The sequence below is a fragment of the Haliotis rubra genome, unplaced genomic scaffold (genome assembly GCF_003918875.1).
Source record: "Haliotis rubra isolate DU_JTF1 unplaced genomic scaffold, ASM391887v1 Scf690, whole genome shotgun sequence".
NCBI lineage: Eukaryota > Metazoa > Mollusca > Gastropoda > Lepetellida > Haliotidae > Haliotis > Haliotis rubra.
Genome location: NW_025767402.1, coordinates 348,446 through 371,426, shown reverse-complemented (window position 1 = coordinate 371,426; position 22,981 = coordinate 348,446). Strand labels below are relative to the sequence as shown.

Sequence of the window (22,981 nt, the reverse complement as noted above, 5' to 3'; positions counted from 1 at the left end):
TTCAGATATGTCTGATTCACATACATAGTCCTCCATGCGTTTGGGTTTTGTAGTTTGTCGTTTGGGATATCTACGTTGGCTGTTGGCTCGACTTCTTGTTGCTTTTGGTTTCCTTCTGTCATTGGACCTTTGTTCTCTTCATGTTGTGTTTCTTCTTTCTCCTGTTCTTTAGTTTCTTCAGCCTCAGGTCTCTTGTAGATTTCCTGTTCTTCCTCATAGTCAGGTTCATAAACAGTTTCTGTAAATGTTTCTGTGAATTTCACACATCTTATTCTTCTGACTTCATCCTGTTGAGGGAAGTAGACCAGGTAGGCTGGGCTTTCACGATCATATCCAACGAAAACACCTTTTTAAGCTCTGCGATTGTCCAGTTTCTTCGTCCCTTGAACATAAGCAAAACAAGCTGTGCCGAAAACATGCATATTTGACAGATTTGGCTTCTGACCTGTCATAACCTCAAATGGTGTCTTGTTTAGTCTCTTGTTGTAACACCGGTTCGAATGCACGCTGAAGTCATGATAGCATATGACCACAGAGTCTTGGGTAACTTGGCTTCAATGATGAGGCATCTCGCCATGTCGAATAGGGAACGCCATGCCCTTTCTACTGTTCACGCTTCTGATGGGGTGAGTAATGTGCTGACCTCTGGTGACGATCTTGTTCTTGATGAGAATGTGCCTAAATTTCGCTGGTGAATTCTGTCCCGTTGTCAGTCCTCAAGGTGACCACTTTTCCAAATGGTGCCATATCTGCTAAGAATTTTTCTGTAGCTGCTGGTGTGTCACTTTTCTGTTTCAGGAGATACAAGGTAACAGTACTTGAGTAATCATCAACAAATGATAGAACATATCTAAAACCACCACGAGCTGATGGCTCAATGGGTCCCGCTAAGTCACAATGAACCATCTCAAGTGTCTTAGTTGCTCGCTTTCGTCAGGGTTTCCTATCTATCCACTGGAACATCTTTCCCTTAGCACAAGTGTCACATACATCATTCTGTGCCTTACCAGCAATCTTCATACCATTTACTGCCTCTTCTAGTTTCATGACATCCTTCATGTTACAATGTCCAAGAATCTTATGCCAGTCTTGGGCTGAATGAGTAACACATTTAGATGAAACAGTGTTGTTCAAGTAATAAAGTTTACCATGTTTTAGTATGTTGAAGGTAGTACCGTCTGGAGCCTTCAAACATGCTCTGTCAGGATTAAAATTGATGGTTGCTCCCTTGTTTGTAGCTGCCTGCACAGACAAAATGTCTTGGTTGAGCGATGGAACATATAACGCATCCTCCAGAATCACTTTGTGTTGCTTACCGCGTCGACATCACACAAAGAAACACATGCTTCACCTTTAGCTTGGACAATCCCGTTAGTTCTACTTCCATCAGCAAACTTCGATGTAGTGTTCAGATGTGCGGAAAGTCTCGTCAAAATTAACAAACTTGTCTTTGTCAGTTATGATATGTGTTGTAGCTCCACAGTCCACAAGAAGATTGTTAAGAAGATCCCCAGTTTCATCTTGAACACTAACCTTGAATGCTAAATATGAATGATCTGGCTCACAATTTTCTTTCTCATTACTCACACTTTTGGCAGTATCTCTCTTCCGGCAAAATCTTGTGTCATGTGTTGGACTTTTGCATATGTCACACCATCGGCCTTGTTTCTTGTTTCCATTTGGATAATACTTCTTTGGTCCTTGTGTCTGTTGCTGATTCCTTCTTCTACACTCTGATGCTCTATGTCCGGCTTTCCACATGAATAACACTTGAATGTCATAATACTGTCTTCACCTTTACGTGTATATTGTATTTTGTCAGTCTCTTCATAACTTCGCGAGAGCCGTTTTTAAACTCGAAAAAGTCATGGTCTTATCTTTTTGTGTTACCACTATAGCAAAGGTTTTATATGAAGAAGGTAAACCTTTAAGTACCATTGCTATCAAGAGGCTATCGCTAATTGTCTCACCTGCCATTTTCAAAGAATTAGCGGCAGTCTCCGCCTTTGATTACATAGTCAGTTGTACACTCCGTTCCCATCTTCAGCGATGTGAGTTCTGTGTATAACGAGATGACTCGTGGTTTTCCGCTCCCTAAATAATGTTCTCGTAAAATTTTCAGTGCTCTTCTTCCATCATCCTTAGCATCCCTCATTACGAGGGGCTAAGCTTCTATCGTCCAGGCATTGCACCAACTCAGCAAAAGCATCAGCATTTTGCTAGCAGAGGGCTCTCCGGCGCACTCTTCGGTCGGTAATATCACGTCAGTATAATTTCTGCAAAAGCGCTATGTCCGAGGAATTTCACCTCCCATAGTTCATATTTCTCTTCCTCTCCGTCGAACATCAACCGTTGCCTGGGCCCATAACCTGTTGACATCGTGCTTCTCACTCAGGAACGACAAAGGCATCCAAGTTGGGGTTAAAAGTTTAATATACCTTCTTCGCACATCGGCGGTTACATTTGAACTGAGCATGGGAAACACATGTACAGGTACTTCCGGAAGATACAAGGGAGTTAATTGTTTTTGTATTTTACATACCGCTAAAAACAAATGAGTAAAGTGACTGATGCGTATGTACAATATTCACAAAACAATATAACTACAGTTTACTCCAACAGGGGTGGATCATAAACCTCAAGAAATCCGACCTGGTACCCACCCAGGACTTGTTTTTTCTCGGGGCACGGTTCCACACTCACGAGGATCTTGTCTCCTTGTCGTCCGACCGGGTCACCAGAGTACGGGAGATGGTGTCTTCGTTCCTCTCCCAGCCCCAGGCACCAGCTTGGACTTGGCTCCTGGGCCATATGGCGGCCACTATCTCTGTAGTGTGGCGGGCGCGGTTGAGGATGCGCCCTATACAGCAAGCTTTGGCGAGTCTGGGCTCACTCGGAGGATCTGGAAAAGTGTCTCACAGTCCCCGGGTGGTTGTCTCCTCACCTTCAGTGATGGACCAATCTGGGGAATCTCTCCAAGGGGATCCCTTTGGAAATCCCGACGCCAGCTCTTACAATTCAAACCAATGCGTCCCTCACGGGCTGGGGGGTGTGTGTTCTGGGCAGTCTGTCGGTGTCCGGACTCTGGTCCGAAGCCGAAGCTGAAGCCCGCCTTCACATCAACCTCTTGGAACTGAGAGCTGTGCGGTTGGTTTTCGAGTGCTTCCGGGAGCATGTTCAGGGCCAGGTGGTTCGTCTTCAGTTGGACAACCGTACGGCCATGATCTATATCCTGAAGCAAGGCGACACGGTGTCCCTAGCGCTCCTTTGGGAGGCGTGAGAGTTTCTCCTCTGGTGCGACCAGTGCGACTGTCAGGTGCTTCCTGTTTATCTCCCGGGGCTGGAGAACGTGCGAGCAGACGCTCTCTCTCGCCGGATCCTGGCCCCGCGCGAGTGGATGCTCGACCGGCACATATTCAGAGTTATCTCCCAGTTGTACGGATTGTTCAAGGTGGATCTGTTTGCGTCTGGCGGGACGAATCAGATACCCGTGTTCTGCTCTCGAATACCGGACCACAGGGCGTTGGCTTCCGACGCCTTCCTGCTGGATTGGACTGGCAAAGTGCTCTGGGCATTCCCGCCGGTACCACTCATTTCCCGGGTCCTCTCCCAGCTGTTCCCCCAGCCAGCTCGGCTACTTGTGCTACTGGCACCACTATGGCCGTCACAGCTGGTTTCCGGTAATCTTCAGGTTTCTGGCTCAGCCTCCTGTTCTATTACCTTTGCGACCGGACATTCTCACTCAGAACGGCGCGCCATACCCCAATCCAAGAATACAGTGGGTGGCTTGGCCTCTGTCAGGTCTAGCCTCGATGCACGCAGTATTCCTGCAGCAGTTGCAGACAAAATTCTGGCCTCGAGGCGGGATTCGACAAACGTTCAGTATGAGGATAGGTGGTCCCGCTATGCACGCTGGTGTTCAGATAAGGGGATTGCAGATCCCTTTTCTGCGGATTTAGTCCGAGTATTGGAGTTTTTGCAAGCTCGTTTGGAAGAAGGCTTGGCGGCTTTGACCATTCGTGGCTACTTCACCGCTATTTCCACTTTTCACACCCGGTTCTGGAGCACCACCCTCTCATGCAGCGCTTTTTAGCTGGCGTGGATCGGGTTCGACCTGCTATCACTTACCGCCCGAAGGTCGATCACGCTTTCCATGTGACAGCTCCTATCGAACTTCCTACTCTTATCCAGCCTTCCACATCGGGGAGCACTCACCCGTTGGATGTCTGGAAGACTCTCAAGGCCTATATCAAACGAACACAGGGGATCCGTACGGGTACCCATCTGTTCTGCTGTTATGGTGACGGGAAGGCTGGGGTCCTGGCGAGCAAACAGACCCTGTCTCGCTGGCTTGTTTCGGTCATTTGTGCTGCTTATCAGGCTAGAGGCAAGCCTCCCCCTGAGGGGTTGAAGGCTCACTCGGTCAGGGCAGTAGCCACGTCAGAAGCTTTTGCATTGGCACTACCCATTGAAGAGATATGCTCTGCCGCTTTTTGGAGCAGGCCTAGCACTTTTTATCAGGCACTATCAGCTCGATACACATTCACGTGATCGTGCGCATTTTGGCCGTTTTATTCTCTCCAGTTGACAGTGTCCTGCCACCCTGACCGAGTGAGTCTTTGTTATCTGGTTAGTTGACACTTCTTTCAATTGTGTTTTATTGATATGTCTGCTGTTGTGTGATCTAACTCCTATCACTTCTCTCCGGAGATTATGGTTGGTTGTGAGTTGGTTTTTTCCCCCTACGGTGCTCTCTAATAGACCATGATGTGGGTGGGGTTGTTTATTTTCGCACTGTGTGCAAAATTGCTATGCTTAACCTACGAGGTCGGTCCTAAGTACTTATCCTCCCTGTCGGTTACCCTCCCATAATGCCTCTCGCTGAAGCTCCGGGACATGTGACAGATGAGTGGTGTGGCGTCTGTTATTCCTAACGATCGCTATTCATGTGTACTTTGACAGAATTCCCTCCTCCCTGGCCTCCGGTCTTTGGGAGTCTGAGTTTATGCATATATGTACCCCTAGGACGGTCTCTCTGAAAATGAATTAACTAAATCTGCAGAGGTTTCTAATTCTTTGAGGAGAGTCGTCCTTTGGGGTAGGGCCGCCCAGCTCCCCGCAATTCTGTTCACTGATTTATTCAGCAGAAGGAATGATGATACGGGCCTAGGTGCTTACCTGGTTGGCTGCGCATGCGTAGCAGGGAGGTAACTCCACGTGGTGGGGGCCGTATAATAGATAAAAAAAGATTTTATTTATTGTATAATATTTTTATTAAAACATTGATACAACTGTCACAGGACATTTTCAGCCGAAGAAAATGCACATATGTACCCCAAGGACGACTCTCTTCAAAGAATTTAGGAAACCTCTGCAGGTTTAGTTAAGTTTATTTTATTCGGTACAAAATGTTTTTTTTTGTCTCAGTGTCTGATTTTACTCCCGCTTCATCGCGGCGAGGGGACACGAGAATGAATGTCACACTCTGTACTCATATGAGGAATCGAACTCGGGTTTTAGCAATGGCGAGCGGGCGCTTTTACCACTAGCCAACACCACAATTCAATCAAACTACAATTAACGCATGCACACGGCGGGCAAAAGGAAATTGTACACAGGTAACCACCCATCACGCTTTACATTCCCTCCGTCCATCTCCTGTCTGCAACATTTTGATGACCTTTTGTGTGTTGACAGGGTTTTGATGTAGCCCAGGAGCTGGAGCAACTCAAGGAAGCGGAAGTCCTGGAGATTTACCACAGGTCAGTGTCAACACTGTCGTGTAGGCACACAGGCCGGTCACACCACAGTAGTGTAGGCACACAGGTCAGTCACACCACAGTCGTGTAGGCACACAGGTCAGTCACACCACATTCGGGTAGGCACACAGGTCAGTCACCAAAGTTGTTTAGGCACACAGGTCAGTCACACCACATTCGGGTAGGCACACAGGTCAGTCACACCACAGTCGTTTAGGCACACAGGCCAGTCACACCACATTCGGGTATGCACACAGGTCAGTCACACCACTGTTGTTTAGGCACACAGGCCAGTCACACCACATTCGGGTAGGCACACAGGCCAGTCACACCACATTCGGGTAGGGACACAGGTCAGTCACACCAAAGTCGTTTAGGCACACAGGTCAGTCACACCACAGTCGTTTAGGCACACAGGTCAGTCACACCACATTCGGGTAGGCACACAGGTCAGTCACACCACATTCATGTAGGGACACAGGTCAGTCACACCGAAGTCGTTTAGGCACACAGGTCAGTCACACCACTGTTGTTTAGGCACACAGGTCAGTCACACCACAGTCATTTAGGCACACAGGCCAGTCACACCACATTCGGGTAGGCACACAGGTCAGTCACACCACAGTCATTTAGGCACACAGGCCAGTCACACCACATTCGGGTAGGCACACAGGTCAGTCACACCAAAGTCGTTTAGGCACACAGGTCAGTCACCACAGTCATGTAGGCACACAGGCCAGTCACACCACATTCGGGTAGGCACACAGGCCAGTCACACCACATTCGTGTTGGCACACAGGTCAGTCACCACAGTCATCCACAGTAGGCACACAGGCTAGTCACCCCACAGTCATGTAGGCACACAGGTCAGTCACACCACAGTCGTGTAGGCACATAAGTCATTCACTCCACAGTCGGGTATTCACAAAGGTCAATTACACAGCTCTGTCACATGATCTCCCACACGGACTATGGTAGTAGAGAGGCTAACAATGAACTATTTCTCCTTTAACACGGACTATGGTAGTAGAGAGGCTAACAATGAACTATTTCTCCTTTAACACGGACTATGGTAGTACAGAGGCTAACAATGAACTATTTCTCCTTTAACACGGACTATGGTAGTACAGAGGCTAACAATGAACTATTTCTCCTTTAACACGGACTATGGTAGTACAGAGGCTAACAATGAACTATTTCTCCTTTAACACAGACTATGGTAGTACAGAGGCTAACAATGAACTATTTCTCCTTTAACACGGACTATGGTAGTACAGAGGCTAACAATGAACTATTTCTCCTTCAACACGGACTATGGTAGTACAGAGGCTGACAATGAACTATTTCTCCTCAGCTATCTGGACAACATCGAACTGCCATGTGAACGTATGCTGCAGGCGGGTCCAGTTGGTGACGAGGGATGGGAGGTTTGTGACGATGAAAAGTTCAGACCGGTCAAACCTTGCTTGGCGTACTCCTTCGGGTAGGTGCCGGCAACTTGTAGCATATACTCCTTCGATCAGGCAGTGTGAAAGCTTAACTTGATTATTCGGGAAAGTACTGTCAAAGCTATAATTGATCATTTGGCAGGTACTGTTAATGGTTTACTTGATCATTGGTGTAGGTACGTTCATCGCTGAACTAAATCATTCGGGTAGATGGATTTAAAGCTTTACTTGATTAAACGGGTGGGCACTTTAAAAGCTATTTTGATCATTCGGCAGGTACCTTCAAAGCTTAGCTTGATCATTGGTGTAGGTACAAGTAGTAGATATTTACCCAGTTCCGGACACAATAGCATTCCTTGGAGTACAAAGACATTCCAGGGGAGAACAATAACATTCCTGACGAGAACAATAGCATTCCTGAAGAGTAGCTCCACACATTCCTGTGGAGCAGCCTTACATACCGGTACCTGTGGAGCTAGTGGAGCACATTCCATAAATTCCTCACATATCATGAGCTGAACTTTTAACCCTAGCAAGTAAAGAGTTAAGTAACATCTGTATATAACGAGATGACTCACCTGGATCGGAATGTGTTTTGAAATAATATGAATAGGAGCCAAGTAAATATACATGAATAGGTGTCAATTTAATCCTAATTATTTATGCACGATAACTCATTAATATGCAAATGTAGGCATGACGTCACAGGTCAGAAAGGTTAATGAACAGGTGTTTGTTTTTATGCACTCTTGCAATTAATGAGCCAAGCTTTCATTAACGAAAAACAATGCACAGTAATTATCATAGTACCACTACCATATTTAGAAAAGCGAGCGCTCATAAACCTATTTAGAAAACGTGCGTGCTAGGTGCTGATTGGTTTATTTAAATCATGGGTTAATTTAATCATGCACATCGATGCAAATGAAGGCATGAGGTCAGCAAGTTGAAAGAACCGGTGTTTGTTTTGACGCACTCACGATATTCACAACCCGAGCCTTCATTCATGGAAAAAGATACATAGTCATTAAGCGTAGTAGCCATGCCATATTTTGAAAAGCGTGCATTTCACGTAACCATGCGACCTTCCTGACATGACATTCCATGGCACGTGAATCGGAGATAATAAATAAGTTTCAAGACATGATGAAACATAGTAATGCGCTAATAAGCTATCTTAAATTACACCCTTCGTTAAGCGAACGCAATGAATCGCTCGCTATAACACGTCCTATATTATTTCAATGTCTGCGACGAGAAAATCTCGCCTATGGGCCTTGTAACGAAATCAGACCCTATATGACTCACGTCTGTATCAACACTTATAGTGTCAAATGGTTTTATTTGGCCTGAAAGTATTAAGAAATAAAGTTTAATCCTGAATACATTTTGTAGAAAACAGTTCTATCATCGCATAATGCTAAGTACATTGGATATTACAGTCATGTATATATGCGCATATCCCTGAACATATACCTAACGATACCAACCCTCTGTAATTTCAAAACTGTCAGGTAACAGCTGTTTATACATTCTCATTATATAATCTAACATCGGGAATGAATATTAGAAAATGTATATAGGTCAGAAAAGTCAAAGGGAGTTAGGTATGGTTTGTGACACCTATCACTCCATTGGCTGTAGGGGGCCCCGAGGCGGCCCTGTAGGGGTGGTCTCACAAGACAAAAACAAGTTTTTTGTTTTGTAAATATTTTATTAAAAAAATATAGTTACAACTGTCGTGGGATTTTAAATTGACATTTAAATGCTTATATGTACCCCAAGGAGGACTTTCTTCAAAGAATTCATAACCTCTACAGGTTTGTATAAATTTATTCCGAAAGAAATTATGTATTTAGATTACAATATGAATTGAAAAGTTAAAATGAATTTATGCAACTATGAACCCCTTAGAATCATGTCCCTTGGAGCACTGTTTACTAATATACTGTAATACTACAGTGATTGAACACCAGTTCGGCAAAGACCCACAACACCGCATGCATCAGTTTTCGATGTAAGGAGCAATTGTTTAAGTTCCATATATGGCAAGTGTTTCCTACCTGGAAGCTGTTCGCCTGGAACTTTCAATTATCAATTACAGGCAATTGTAAGGGATAATAACTGTTTTACTGCAAATCTTTGAAGGGCATTTAGAAGTGGAATGCATAAGAAAAGCAAGATTTATGGATTTCAACACCTCTATTATTGTGAATAACACAATAATGGCAGATGGACTTGGCACATCTGGTGAGGGAGGATAGTAGTATAGGGAATGGGGGTTCTGTGACAGGCCGATTAAGAGCGTCATTATATATCTATTCCGCTTCCAGCCCCCAGTATAAATTAACAATTTCGAGCAGAGACACCATTCGATGCACATCCCAGACCCCTATAAGAGCCTTAAAATCTGTAGGGTACCATGAGTTTCGGAAACCCCCGGGCGGGAACGAGGACTGCAATACGTCCCCAAGCCGCAGACGGTGCCGGATGCTAAGCAGCCACCAGTTACCCCCGGTCATAGAATGGGATTCTGTGACAGGCCGACTAAGAGTGTCATTATATACCAATTCCACTTCGAGCAGAGACACCATTCAATGCACAGCCCATGCACCTCTACGATTTCAAGCAGAGACACCATTCGATGTACAACGCAAACCCCTGGCATGCACCTCTACGATTTCGAAAGCAGAGACACCATTCGATGTACAGCCCATGCACCTCTACGTTTTCGAGCAGAGACACCATTCGATGTACCCCACATCACCGCAGTTTTCTCCACACAAGCCTCCCCAAGCATTCATAGAAGTCCTGGACGGGGAGCACAGTCGGCTCTGCAGCGGGCAATACGCTCTCGCTAGTGGCTGCGTCTGTGCGGGGGGTCGACGCTTTCCCTCCAGGGGCTGTATTCCATATTTTGCGTAGTCGATTGGAACCGATGCCGAATCGTTGTCTAGTTTCTTGTGCTGGGGCTTTTCCACGCAGCTTGCGAATCTCCTCCACTTGGGCTTGCGATAGTTGTCGTTTTGGGGGCATTTGGTTGTACTATATATCTACATTCGCAAAATATTGTCTATATGGGAATCTAGGGCACACTAGACATACTGGGGTACACTAGACAGAACCTAGAAGTTTGCTTGTTTTGCTAAGTATTGCTAAGCATTTGCTAAGCATTGCTAAGTATTGCTAAGCATTGCTAAGCATTTGATAAGCATTGCTAGGAGTTTCCTGGGAAAGGTTGGGATTCCTTGGGAGGATTGGGATTCCTGGGAGGATTGGGATTACTGGGAGAGGATTGGGATTCCTGGGAGAGGATTGGGATCCCCATATAGGTATATAGGAAGTATGGATATATATATGCCCAGGAAAAACAACCATGCCACCAAAAAGAGATTTACCTTCGGATAAGATCAAAGAAATACGTTCCCTTCGAGGGGTGCTCCCAGCAAGCGAGGTCAAAAAGCGCTTCGGTATTGGGTCCACAAGACTCTACGACATATGGAGAGATCCAATCGAAGAACCAGAAGTATCGTTGCCAGGCGACAACCAACAAGTATCGTTGCGGTTGATCTAACCACAAAAGGTGACTTCGGGATAGATCGAAAGTAACAATACCTGGTATCATCGTTACCAACCATCCAGGACTTCTACGATGCCTGGGGAGTCTCGAGACTTGTGTGGAGCAAACCGCGAATACATCGTCGAATTTGTTGGTTGACATCCTATCGAGGTTGGACAAGGATGATGACAATGACGAAGTCCTGGAAGAAATAGAAGAGGAACAAGAAGACACCCGTCTGGGTGTCCAGAAGGTGCGGGAGATGGTAGAATCAGCCCAAAAGTTAACCTATGTTTCGATAGCTGCCGTATTACTCTGGAAGGTCATCCACAAGACCTGGAAGCATAGCAAACCAGTTTCCCCAGCAACACCCAAGCCCCAAACCCCGGACCCCTTCCGCATGTAGTAACATTCATTTAGACATTTGACTCCGCATAAGGTATACAACATGTGGCCCGTGGGAACCCATTATTGCAAATGGGTATTGCTTTCGGCAAAACCGACAGCCTGCGATAAACGCTGTATGACTGAATATTGCCACCGCATGCCCACTGTGTGAGAAAGGGTCATGTCAATTACGATATGCAAAGTATGCGGCATAGGGGTCAAAGGACATTATGGGCTGTGCAAAGACCATGGGAGGGACGAAGTTCAAACCAACTTATTTACAATAAGAAGAAAGACTACCTCAACGAACGTAACCGGGCTGCTCAGGACCCGAAAGTTTAAGGGTGATTCATATTTTTGAAGGCTGACGGGATTATCTGCACATTGAAAACGCCTATTAGACATGTGGCTCCGCATATGGTATACACCATGACTACTGTCGTCAGAACTCAAAGCTCTCGCCAAAAGTCGTGGACTGGCGGGTTATTCCAGCTTTAGGAAACCCCAACTGCTCACCTTGCTCGATATGAAATATACCAAGCCCCCTACCGTGCGAGACCTCAAACTCCGTGCTAAAGAACGGGGATTGAAGGGTTATTCCCGCATGAGAAGAGCCGAGCTGGTCACCTTGCTGGAAGACACCAGGCCAGTCGAGTTGAGATTTGTGCAGACGGAGCACGCCGTGGGTAAGTATCTCCGGGGTTGGATAATGACAGTTGATTCCAATATTGATACCAGTACAGTCAAACCCCCATTGCTAGTAAACTCCGCGAAGAACTAGGCGACTTGAAAAGCATCAAGTACCAACTAACGATGAAAATGGAGCTCCAAAACAGAATACGGACGGTAGTACTGATGCGTTGCACCTTATTTCAGAGGCAAACAGGAAGCCCTAACCCAACCAGAATTGATTGAATCCTCCATCGACGCGTCGTTGCAGAAAATACAAGAGTCGTTGGAGAGATATACCCACCTGGGCTCTGGATGGGTGGTAGACAAAATCAACACCATTTATCTCGACATAGCGAACTACATGCCGCTCAAAGGTGGGTCGCACATACCGGTGCCCAAGCATTTCAAGGCTAAAAGGCCCTCGTTAACCCCAAAACCCAAGGCGGCGATGTTAATGATTACTGTGCGGTGGTGGCGGTCATAGCTGCTACGCATGAACCAACGGGCAATCCGGGCAGGCGTTCCAGCTATCCATCGATCGAAGAATCCGGGTTCGACTTCACGGGTGTAGAACGCTTAACACCCATCTCCTACTGGGCGCAATTCGAAAAGCAGAACAAGGTGGCCGTCAACGTGTTCGGTCACGAAGGTGACAAAACCATCGTGCATAGGATAAGCCCTGTGGGTGATAAAACCGTGCGTAGAACCAATATATTCCTCATCGAAAAAGACGGCCAGTATCACTACACGGCAATAAAAAATCTGAGCCGACTGTTGCACGATCAATCGATGCACAGAGAAAAGAAACACTTCTGCGAACGATGTCTGCACGGTTTTACGCGAGCCGACCTGCTGCAAGCACACCAGGGAGATTGCCTAGGTGTAGGAGAGACGGCGATCCGAATTGACATGCCTAAGGAAGGCGACAACATCTTGAAATTCACCAACCACAAACATCAGATGCCTGTGCCTTACATGATCTACGCAGACTTCGAGCCCTCATCAAACGGCTCGACGTACGGCGCGCCCAACACTGAGCAAAGTTTTACGTGCAAGACCCAAGAACACCAAGCCTGCGGGTTCGGTACGTGAGTCGTCGATCGCGATGGACAGGCGAACGCTCCAGTCATCTACCGAGGTCCTGGCGTCGAACGATTCCTGATGTGTTTGCAACAGGAAGAGAAAATCATCAGGAAAAGACTGTACACCGCTGCCCCCATGCGCATGACGCCGAAGGACCAAGTCGTCCACAAGCGTGCTGAGAATTGCTATATATGTCAGGGGCCGCTGAATGGGGATGTTGTGAGAGATCACTGCCACATCACCGGCCGGTACCGAGGTGCCGCCCATAACGCTGCGATGCAATCTCCAGCTTAGAATCAACCCTAAAACAATCAACATCCCCGTGGTCTTCCACAATCTGAGAGGGTACGATGCCCACCTGATCATGCAGGCCATCTCGAAGGTCGATGGTGATATCAAGTGCATCCCCAACAACATGGAAAAATACATCTCGTTCTCGCTCAACGGTCTGAGATTCATTGACAGCTCAGTTCCTCCTGTCATCGCCGATAGTTTGGTCAAAGCCAATGACACCTTCCCCATCACTGGTCGATACACCAATGCCGGTGACTCGCCCCTGCTGATGAGGAAGGGTGTGTACCCATACGAGTACATGGATGATTGGTCTAAGTTCGATGAGACCCGATTACCTCCTATCAACCAATTTTACAGCAACCTGACCGAATCCCATATCTCCCAGGATGATTACGTCCACGCCGCAGAACGCGTGGGGAGAAACTGGGATGTAAGAATCTGGGTGACTACCATGACCTGTACTTGAGAACGGACGTGCTCCTGCTAGCCGATGTGTTTGAGGCGTTTAGGAGGGCGTGTTTGAAACAGTATCAACTCGACCCTGCATGGTACTACACCAGCCCGGTCTATCGTGGGATGCGCTGCTGAAGAAAACCGGAGTTAAGCTGGAATTGCTCACGGATTACGACACATGCACCTGTTCATCGAGAAAGGCTTACGAGGTGGGATTTCCATGGCCGCCAAACGGTGCGCAAGAGCCAACAATGATGCGTGGAAGGCTACGACTCTAGCAAACCCACCAATCATCTCCTCTACCTAGGCGCCAACAACCTGTATGGCTGGGCTATGAGTCAGTCTCTGCCTACGGGTGGGTTTGAGTGGTTGGATGATGAGATCGATATCACGAGCATCGCTACGGATTCGGGAAGGGTTACATCCTGGAAGTGGATCTGGAGTATCCCGAGGCATTGCACGCTGCTCACAACAGCTACCCGCTGGCCCCGAACGGTTGATGGTCTGCGAGACTGGATGTCCGACTATCAGCAGGACTTGTTGGGTGAGAACACCCTGGCTCGGTGGAAAAACTCGTCCCTAACTTGATGAACAAGACCAAGTATGTCGTGCACTATCGCAACCTGCAGCTGTACCTATCGTTGGGTATGAAACTGACCAAAATTCATAGGGTGCTGAAGTTTGACCAAAGTCCTTGGATGGAGCCCTACATCAGAATGAACACGGACTCCGCGAAAGCTGGCCACCAGTGACTTCGAGAAGAACTTGTATAAGCTCATGAACAACTTCGGTGTTTGGTAAGACGATGGAGAACCTGAGAAAACGGGTGACGGTCAAAACTCAGACGATCGCAGCAGGAGGAAAACTCAGGAAACTGATCGCTAGCCCGGCCTTCAACCAAGCTAAGCTATTCGATAACGACTTGGCGCGCTGCACATGAACAAAAAGTCACATCAAGCTCAACCGACCGCCTCGTGGGGATGAGCATTCTCGACCTGTCCAAACATCTCATGTATGATTTCTACTACAACCAGCTCAAGAAGCAATACGGTGATCGATGCGAGCTGCTGTACACGGACACGGATTCCTTGTTGCTGGATATACACACCCAGGACGTGTACAAGGACATGGCAAAACACATACACCTGTACGACACCAGCGATTACCCCAAGGACCATGCCCTACACAACACGATCAACAAAAAGGTCCTTGGTAAGATGAAGGACGAATGCGCGGGCACACCCATCGCCGAATACGTCGGCTTGAGGCCTAAGATGTACTCCATCTTGAAAGCTGACAAGGGTGAGATCCGAAAGGCAAAAGGGGTCAAGAAATACGTGGTGAAACAACACATCAAGCACGTCCTCTTCAAACAAGCTCTGTTCAAGAATAAGACGTTCAAACACCGAATGAACGCTGAGCGTTGAGAAGCGACAAACACAACATCATCGGCGCATCACCCTCAACAAGACGTCGCTGTCGCCCATGGACACCAAACGGTGGATCGCCGCCGACGGCGTCACGACTTACGCGTACGGGCACACGCTCATAAACCACTGAGTGGTGAAATTAGTGCTCTTAGTTGGCCTGGGCTGTGCATTGAATGGTGTCTCTGCTCGAAGCGGAATTGGTATATAATGACACTCTTAGTCGGCCTGTCACAGAATCCCCATTCTATGACCGGGAACTTAGCATCCGACACCGTGTATTGCAGTCCTCGTTCCCGCCCGGGGGTTTCCGAAACTCATGGTACCCTACAGATTTTAAGGCTCCTATAGGGGTCTGGGATGTGCATCGAATGGTGTCTCTGCTTGAAATTGTTAATTTATACTGGGGGCTGGAAGCGGGAATAGATATATAATGACGCTCTTAATCGGCCTGTCACAGAACCCCCATTCCCTATACTACTAGGATCTATTACCATGTTGTTTTAGTGTATCACTGCCCTCATGTTTGTATTAAATATTCTTTCCTCAACATTGTTAACTTATTAAACATGTTTTCTTTATAAGTGCCTCACGTATGTATATATATATATATTCTCCCTTATACTCCCTCCTGATGAAGGAGCAAGCATACACTCCAAAACGTCGTGTTATTCACAATAAAGAAGTGTTGACATCCATAAATCTTGCTTTTCTTATGTTTTACTGCATCCATTGGAAGCTATTGTGAGTGCATATGTCCCCAATATATAAAATATAGGCCAAAATAGTATCGAAAATGCGTAACATTGTGCCTTTTATATAACCATAACAACCAAGCCTGTCTTTTAGCTTGAAAAAAAAGACCTCCAAAAATAACATATAGCATGGAAATATGGTGAATTAATGCAAAATGTATATTTTTGGGGATCCAGGAATTACATTTCTTGATATTTATCAAGTGAAATTTCCATATGTGTTACAGGAGACGTGGACAGTCTGTTTTCGTTGAGGGGGACTATATCTTGGCGGTTAAGAGTAATGCAGTTAAACCACAATTATGACAAGGCAAGCTGCAGTGTAAATGACACACAGCCGGTCTTGTTTTGTTATGAGTGACCTCGTTACAAGCGATTCGCATGCAAGCGCCTGCTCAGTTGAAGTTTAAATATTACTTCAAGTTCAATGGAATAATCGACCTACTAGTGAAACAGCTCTTTTAACAGTAGGGTTTATATGTCTGATTAATATGATACCGTATTATAGTACAAGACAAATGAATTACATTCATAAACCATACTTGATTCATAAATGGATGTTTTCAGCATTAGACTTGCTCTATATCCTGGATTCAGATAACAATTGAAACTAAATTTAAATTTGTTAGATGGACCTTTAAACACGTGCCTGCCACCATACAGGCATGCAGTTAGCCTTGCTTCAAAGATGTAGAGAATAATTATTGCAGGGATATATATGAGTAATTCTATCCCCATTATAATCAAGTCTAGATACGTAGACAGCACATGCCATCGACCATTCTTATTATTGTTCTTATTATCTACATAACCTAGAAAATGTTATTTAAACTCTAAACTTATTCCCCCTGTGTCATGTGCCTTTGTGTGTGTGGCGGATGGGCCATGGCGGAAGAGAGAAGCTGACACCCGTCCCTTAGCTTACGAGCCCTATATCAGTGACCAGCTGTTTATAAACTGTCTTAGCATATTAGAGTGGAGACTTGTTTATAAATAGCAAATTTGTGTCACTCCAAATTCCATTCCAAAATTCATTCCATTCTTTACACTATGCTGTTTTATAACGATCAGTGATAGGTGTCACAAACCATACGTAACTCCTGTTGACCTTTCTGACCTTTATACATTTTCTAATATTCATTCCCGATGTTAGATTATATAATGAGAATGTATAAACAGCTGTTACCTGACAGTTTTGAAATTACAGAGGGTTGGTATCGTTAGGTATATGTTCAGGGATATGCGCATATATACATGACTGTAATATCCAATGTACTTAGCATTATGCGATGATAGAACTGTTTTCTACAAAATGTATTCAGGATTAAACTTTATTTCTTAATACTTTCAGGCCAAATAAAACCATTTGACACTATAAGTGTTGATACAGACGTGAGTCATATAGGGTCTGATTTCGTTACAAGGTGCATAGGCGAGATTTTCTCGTCGCAGACATTGAAATAATATAGGACGTGTTATAGCGAGCGATTCATGTGGACTCTCTCTTGGTGGTTAAGACACACCCATGTTTACACACGTGTTCAGTTTCACAAGGCCGCGATCGTGTTGTAAGCTACATGCGTTCGCTTAACGAAGGGTGTAATTTAAGATAGCTTATTAGTGCATTACTATGTTTCATCACGTCTTGAAGCTTATTTATTATCTCCGATTCACGTTGCATGGAATGTCATGTCAGGAAGGTCGCATGGTTACGTGAAATGCACGCTTTTCAAAATATGGCATGGCTACTACGCTTAATTACTATGCATCTCTTTCCATGAATGAAGGCTCGGGTTGTTAATATCGTGAGTGCGTCAAAACAAACACTGGTTCTTTCACCTTGCTGACCTCATTTGCATCGATGTGCATGATTAAATTAACCCATGATTTAAATAAACCAATCAGCACTTAGCACGCGCGTTTTTTAAATAGGTTTATGAGCGCTCGCTTGTCTAAATATGGTACTATGATAATTACTGTGCATTGTTTTCCGTTAATGAAAGCTTGGCTCATTAATTGCAAGAGTGCATAAAAACAAACACCTGTTCATTAACCTTTCTGACTTGTGATGTCATGCCTACATTTGCATATTAATGAGTTATCGTGCATAATTAATTAGGATCCGGCAAAAGCAGGACATCGCCACGTATTCTATACTAGGTGGTCTTGTACAACTCGCTTGTCCGCATCATAGTTTCATGCAAATGTACCTGAGTATTAAGAATATCCTTCACTTCTTGAAACACACAAGTGAGTAACTGGTCATTTGAAATGGGCATATGTCCAAACTCTTCTGTGCCATACTGAATTCACAAGCAAAGATGCTCTTTCAAACTCCTTGTGGCTAGTGAGATTTAAAATGCCTTATAGTGAAAGGTGCAACATGGGATTGTGTAGAACATCCACTGTGTGATTGGTTTAGGGTAGTACACATACAGTTTGGTTGGATAAAATGATTCTTTAAATGGAATGCTATTGTTCACAGCATGTGTTTATGCAGGTGAGAAACATTCCAACCATTCCAATTGACACCTATTCATGTATATTTACTTGGCTCCTATTCATATTATTTCATAACACATTCCGATCCAGGTGAGTCATCTCGTTATATAATGATGTTACTTAACTCTTTACCTGCTAGGGTTAAAAGTACAGCTCATGATATGTGAGGAATTTATGGAATGTGCTCCACTAGCTCCACAGGTACCGGTATGTAAGGCTGCTCCACAGGAATGTGTGGAGCTACTCTTCAGGAATGCTATTGTTCTCGTCAGGAATGTTATTGTTCTCCCCTGGAATGTCTTTGTACTCTGAGGAATGCTATTGTGTCCGGAACTGGGTAAATATCTACTACTTGTACATTCAAAGCTTAACTAAATCATTCGGGAAGATGCATTCAAAGCTTTACTTGATTAATCGGGTAGGCACTTTAAACGTTTGATCGTTCAGGTAGACACTTCAACGCTGAGCTTGATCATTCGTAGTTATTTCGTAAGCCTTGCTTGACAGTGTGGGTAGGTACAGTCAACGTTAAGCTTAACCGGGTGGCAATGGGATGGTGTTGCTAACTCAGTCGGGTACGTGCGTTCAATGTTTTGACAACTCATAAATCCATAATCCCTCCCAGAGACCACAGAGCAGGTCTTCAAGAAGATGATCAGCCAATTCCATCCTCTTCTCCTGCAGCCTTTACTCATCACTCCTTCAGCTGTAGACCCTGTAGTGTGAGTTTGGTTTTACGCCGTTTTAAGCAATATTCCATCATATCACGGCGGGGGACACCAGAAATGGGATTCACACACAGTACCCATGTGGGGAATCGAACCCGGGTCAACAGCGTGACGAGTGAACGCTTTAACCACAAGGCTACCCCACCGCCCCCTATAGGCCCTGAAATAAGACTTGAAGGCAATTGTATTTTCAATATTGCTCAACTTTATATTTATTACTGGGAAAATAATCCTACCAACTGAACATTTTGAGCAAATTTTACATGTTTATACATGTATACACATACCATTGTATTAATATAAAACATATCTATACATGTTTGCCTGTCCCATGAAATATGGAAAATAAAAAAAGGTCCCTTAATATTCGAGGATTGATTTATAGAATAACATGTACTATTTTTCAGAGACTCTATGTCAGTCAATACGCACGTGTTGTTTGCAATACTGAAAACATCATTATATACAGTTACTTTCCAATATTGTTTATTCCTTCCCTTACAGTTCACACTGGGGTAAAAGCTTCCAGTTTGACCAGGATCTCGCTCGGCTGTACGACTGTGAGGTGTTTTCCTTCGACCCGACGTAAGACAACCCCGATCTCTTTGTGTTTCCTTCAGAACATTGTTATGTGGGTCATTGTTTTTACCGCACTTAGTAATTGCACTCACTGCTTGACTTTCTACCGCGATATTCATCTTTAGACAAAATCAGGAGTGAGTCAGTTTACTTTTACGCAGCACTCAGCAATATTCCAGCTATATGGCGTCTGTCTGGACGAGATAATCCAGTGATCAACAGCATAAGCATCGATCTACGCAATTGGGATATGATGACGTGTCAACCAAGTCATCGAGCCTGATCACCCGTGGACTTACTAATGTCTTACGATGCTGATTGTCTTAACTCACCAAGAAATCTTAACTTTGATCGTAGCCAATGTGTTAAGAATGGGCTTAAGAAGTTTGTAGGGCTACGAACGTTTCGAGAATAGCTAGCCTAGAATTCCTGTGATAGTGTTACTGTCTAACTCAGTAACTGACATATTCTGTAAGACATTACATCCATTCGTCGTAGCCATTCATTGTTGATCCATTCACGATGCCAGGGTTCGAATCCCAGATTCGTCCATCTATGGTATTTCAGCACCACAAACATCAATGACTTGCCTTTCGGGATTTCCTCCCACATTATGCAGACACATCATGACACATCATGACACATGATATGACTGAAGCACTGTTCAAATACGTGTGTCTACTTCGTGAATCTTCTTGTCCTCAGCATGAAGCAAGACAAAGAGGTCAAGGCCAAGTCGGTCCAGTATTTCGACTACGCTCTGGGAAACAGTTTGAGTAAAAGCAGCCGCGTGATGACGCTGACGGAGATCAGACATGCACTCAATCACGACGAGGTCAGTCTCTACATTTGACATGAGTTGTCATGATGTCAGCCCTTTACCAATGCACATAAACATATGTATGTACAAAACTATACGAGCTGCTTGATCTGATAGATACTCAACTGTTGATAGGGGCATTGATATATTTCATACCGTTACAAAACTTAAAACAGTAGTTTAAGTGAATGATAAATTAATTACCGAGTCAGTTCCTGGGCTATATCGTATAGTATTTGTGTGGCAACTTGTTCCAGCGATCAGACGCAAGCTGTCAATGTGTGGACACTCCGAATACCCAAACATTGAGTAGTATGTACTAACATGAGTAAACACAAACTTGTATCCTACATGCAAGGTTGACACACCTGGTCACCTGTTTCAGACGACGATAGACGTCCTGAGGATAGACTTGAATGGCAGGGAGTGGAAGGTGCTCCGGTACATGATCCAGAACAGAGAGCTCAGCCAGGTCCGGCAGCTGTTTGTGGAGTACAACACCGACATAAATCCCAGCACAGGCGAGCTCCTCAGACGACTCTACACGCTGAAGGCGATAGAAGAGGCCGGGTTCAAACGGTTCAACATCCGCAAGAACCAGGAGTGTACACTCTTTATGAATGGTGTCCCTGAAGAGTTGTGGACGAACATTGATACGGGGTGTTATGAAGTGCATTATGTCAACACCTTCCTAACACAATGATTGTACTTTAATTCTGAATACACTGGTGCCATCTGTGCAATGTAGTGTCAGTTCCCTACCCAGCACTGTATTTACTTACACGGGAGAAAGCGAAACGACGTGCAACTACTGACTGTAAAGTTGAATTGGTATACATAATAAAGTCGAGATTTGCCTGCTTAAGCAGCTTCGAATTCATTCTTGAGACTGAAAATATGGTCGAAGTTGAACCACTAAGCGTTGAGAGCTGTATTCAACACAGTACAGAGGTCGTGTAACTGGGGCCTGTTTGTCCACGTGAGATGGAGATCCATGCATGCTGTCTCACTCTGTAAGTGGTGGAAAATCTTATATCTAAGTTCATGGGCCTGCAGACCCGAGCGTAACTCCCCTTTAAGACGTATTTTGTGCATTTCTTCTCCGTTGTTTAGTCTGATTTTGGCTGTTAATTTCTTTCATTTGGAATACATTTTATACATGATAATGTTCTGGATGGATAGATGGATGGATGGATGTTACCGACGTTGGGGATCGAACCCTGGCCCTCGGTGACACATGTGGCCGCTTCTACCACTGAGCCACCGGTGTATTCGTGTACATCCCGCTACTTACGTCACAGTCTGCAACCTACGTCAGTCTGCTACCTACGTCAACAGTCTGTACATACGTCACAGTCTGCTATTTACGTCACACTCTGTACCTACGTCACACTCTGCTACATACGTCACACCTGGCAGCATCAAAGTACCTTGGTTCGTAACCCATGCAACGGATTTAACTACACACGAAATACCTGGTGCTTACACTGTCACAAACTACCGAGCCAGCAAGCAGTCAAAGAGGTCTTCATGGCCGATGACAGCTACCTGGTGTGTTGTGGGTCACCCTTCCCCGAGTGAGTGAGTTTTACACATGTGGGGAATAGAACCCGGGTCTTCCGCGTGACGAGCGAACAATTGAACCACTAGGCTACCCCACCGCCCCCCTGGCCGGAGGATGATCACATGCTATCAAGTTCTAGGTTGTCTATATCCTAGTAACTCTGGCACTATGTATGATGAACTTTAGCTTCCCGATGGATTTAATTCTTTGAAAAACCTAACATAAAAATAGTACGGAAATGCAGTAGACTCGTTTTCTTTGTTTGTTTTTTGTTTAACGCCACACTCAGCAATATTCCAGCTATATGGTGCCAGTCTGCAAATAACCGAGTCTGGGACAGACAATCCAGTGGTTGACATCATAAGCATCGATCAACACAAGTAGGATACAATGACAGGCATGAACCAAGTCAGTGAGCCTGACCACCCGATGACTTGAATTGTTGAAGACCATCTCTAATCGGGATCTCCATGGGTCACACGTTTCATGTCAATAGTTACTTGAAACGAGCAACATCTTAACAATATATAATAATCATAATTTCTATAAAAGAAATCATATAATTTTGAATATGAAAGAATTATTGATGGTCAATGTCGTATTGCCACACATGGTATTAATCAGTTCAATTCTTCGAAACCATTTCACATGCATGCACCATCGAATGAATAGATGTTTATAAATACTACCATGACGATAAGTTATACCCGATGTCTCGCAGTTGAACCCGATGTCTTGCAGTTAAACCTGATGTCTCGCAGTTAAACCCGATGTCATGCAGTTAAACCTGATGTCCTGCAGTTAAGCCTGATGTCATGCAGTTAAACCTGATGTCTCGCAGTTAAACTCGATGTCATGCAGTTAAACCTGATGTCATGCAGTTAAACCTGATGTCATGCAGTTAAACCTGATGTCCTGCAGTTAAACCCGATGTCGTGCAGTTAAACCTGA

At 45.0% G+C, this 22,981-nt stretch overlaps 1 protein-coding gene across 1 annotated transcript in view; it reads left to right on the top strand.

Moving 5' to 3' along the window:
• The window catches only part of LOC124258388 (probable methyltransferase-like protein 24), a 33,129-nt gene extending 11,798 nt beyond the window's left edge, over positions 1 to 21,331 (top strand). Inside the window, exons 2-6 of the mRNA XM_046692483.1 lie at positions 5,698 to 5,762; positions 7,114 to 7,242; positions 19,572 to 19,652; positions 20,352 to 20,481; positions 20,852 to 21,331. Of these exons, the coding sequence (XP_046548439.1) occupies positions 5,698 to 5,762; positions 7,114 to 7,242; positions 19,572 to 19,652; positions 20,352 to 20,481; positions 20,852 to 21,169 (723 nt within the window). The 3' untranslated portion in view covers positions 21,170 to 21,331. The remainder of the gene's footprint in view (positions 1 to 5,697; positions 5,763 to 7,113; positions 7,243 to 19,571; positions 19,653 to 20,351; positions 20,482 to 20,851) is intronic.
• The last annotated feature ends 1,650 nt before the right edge of the window (positions 21,332 to 22,981 follow it).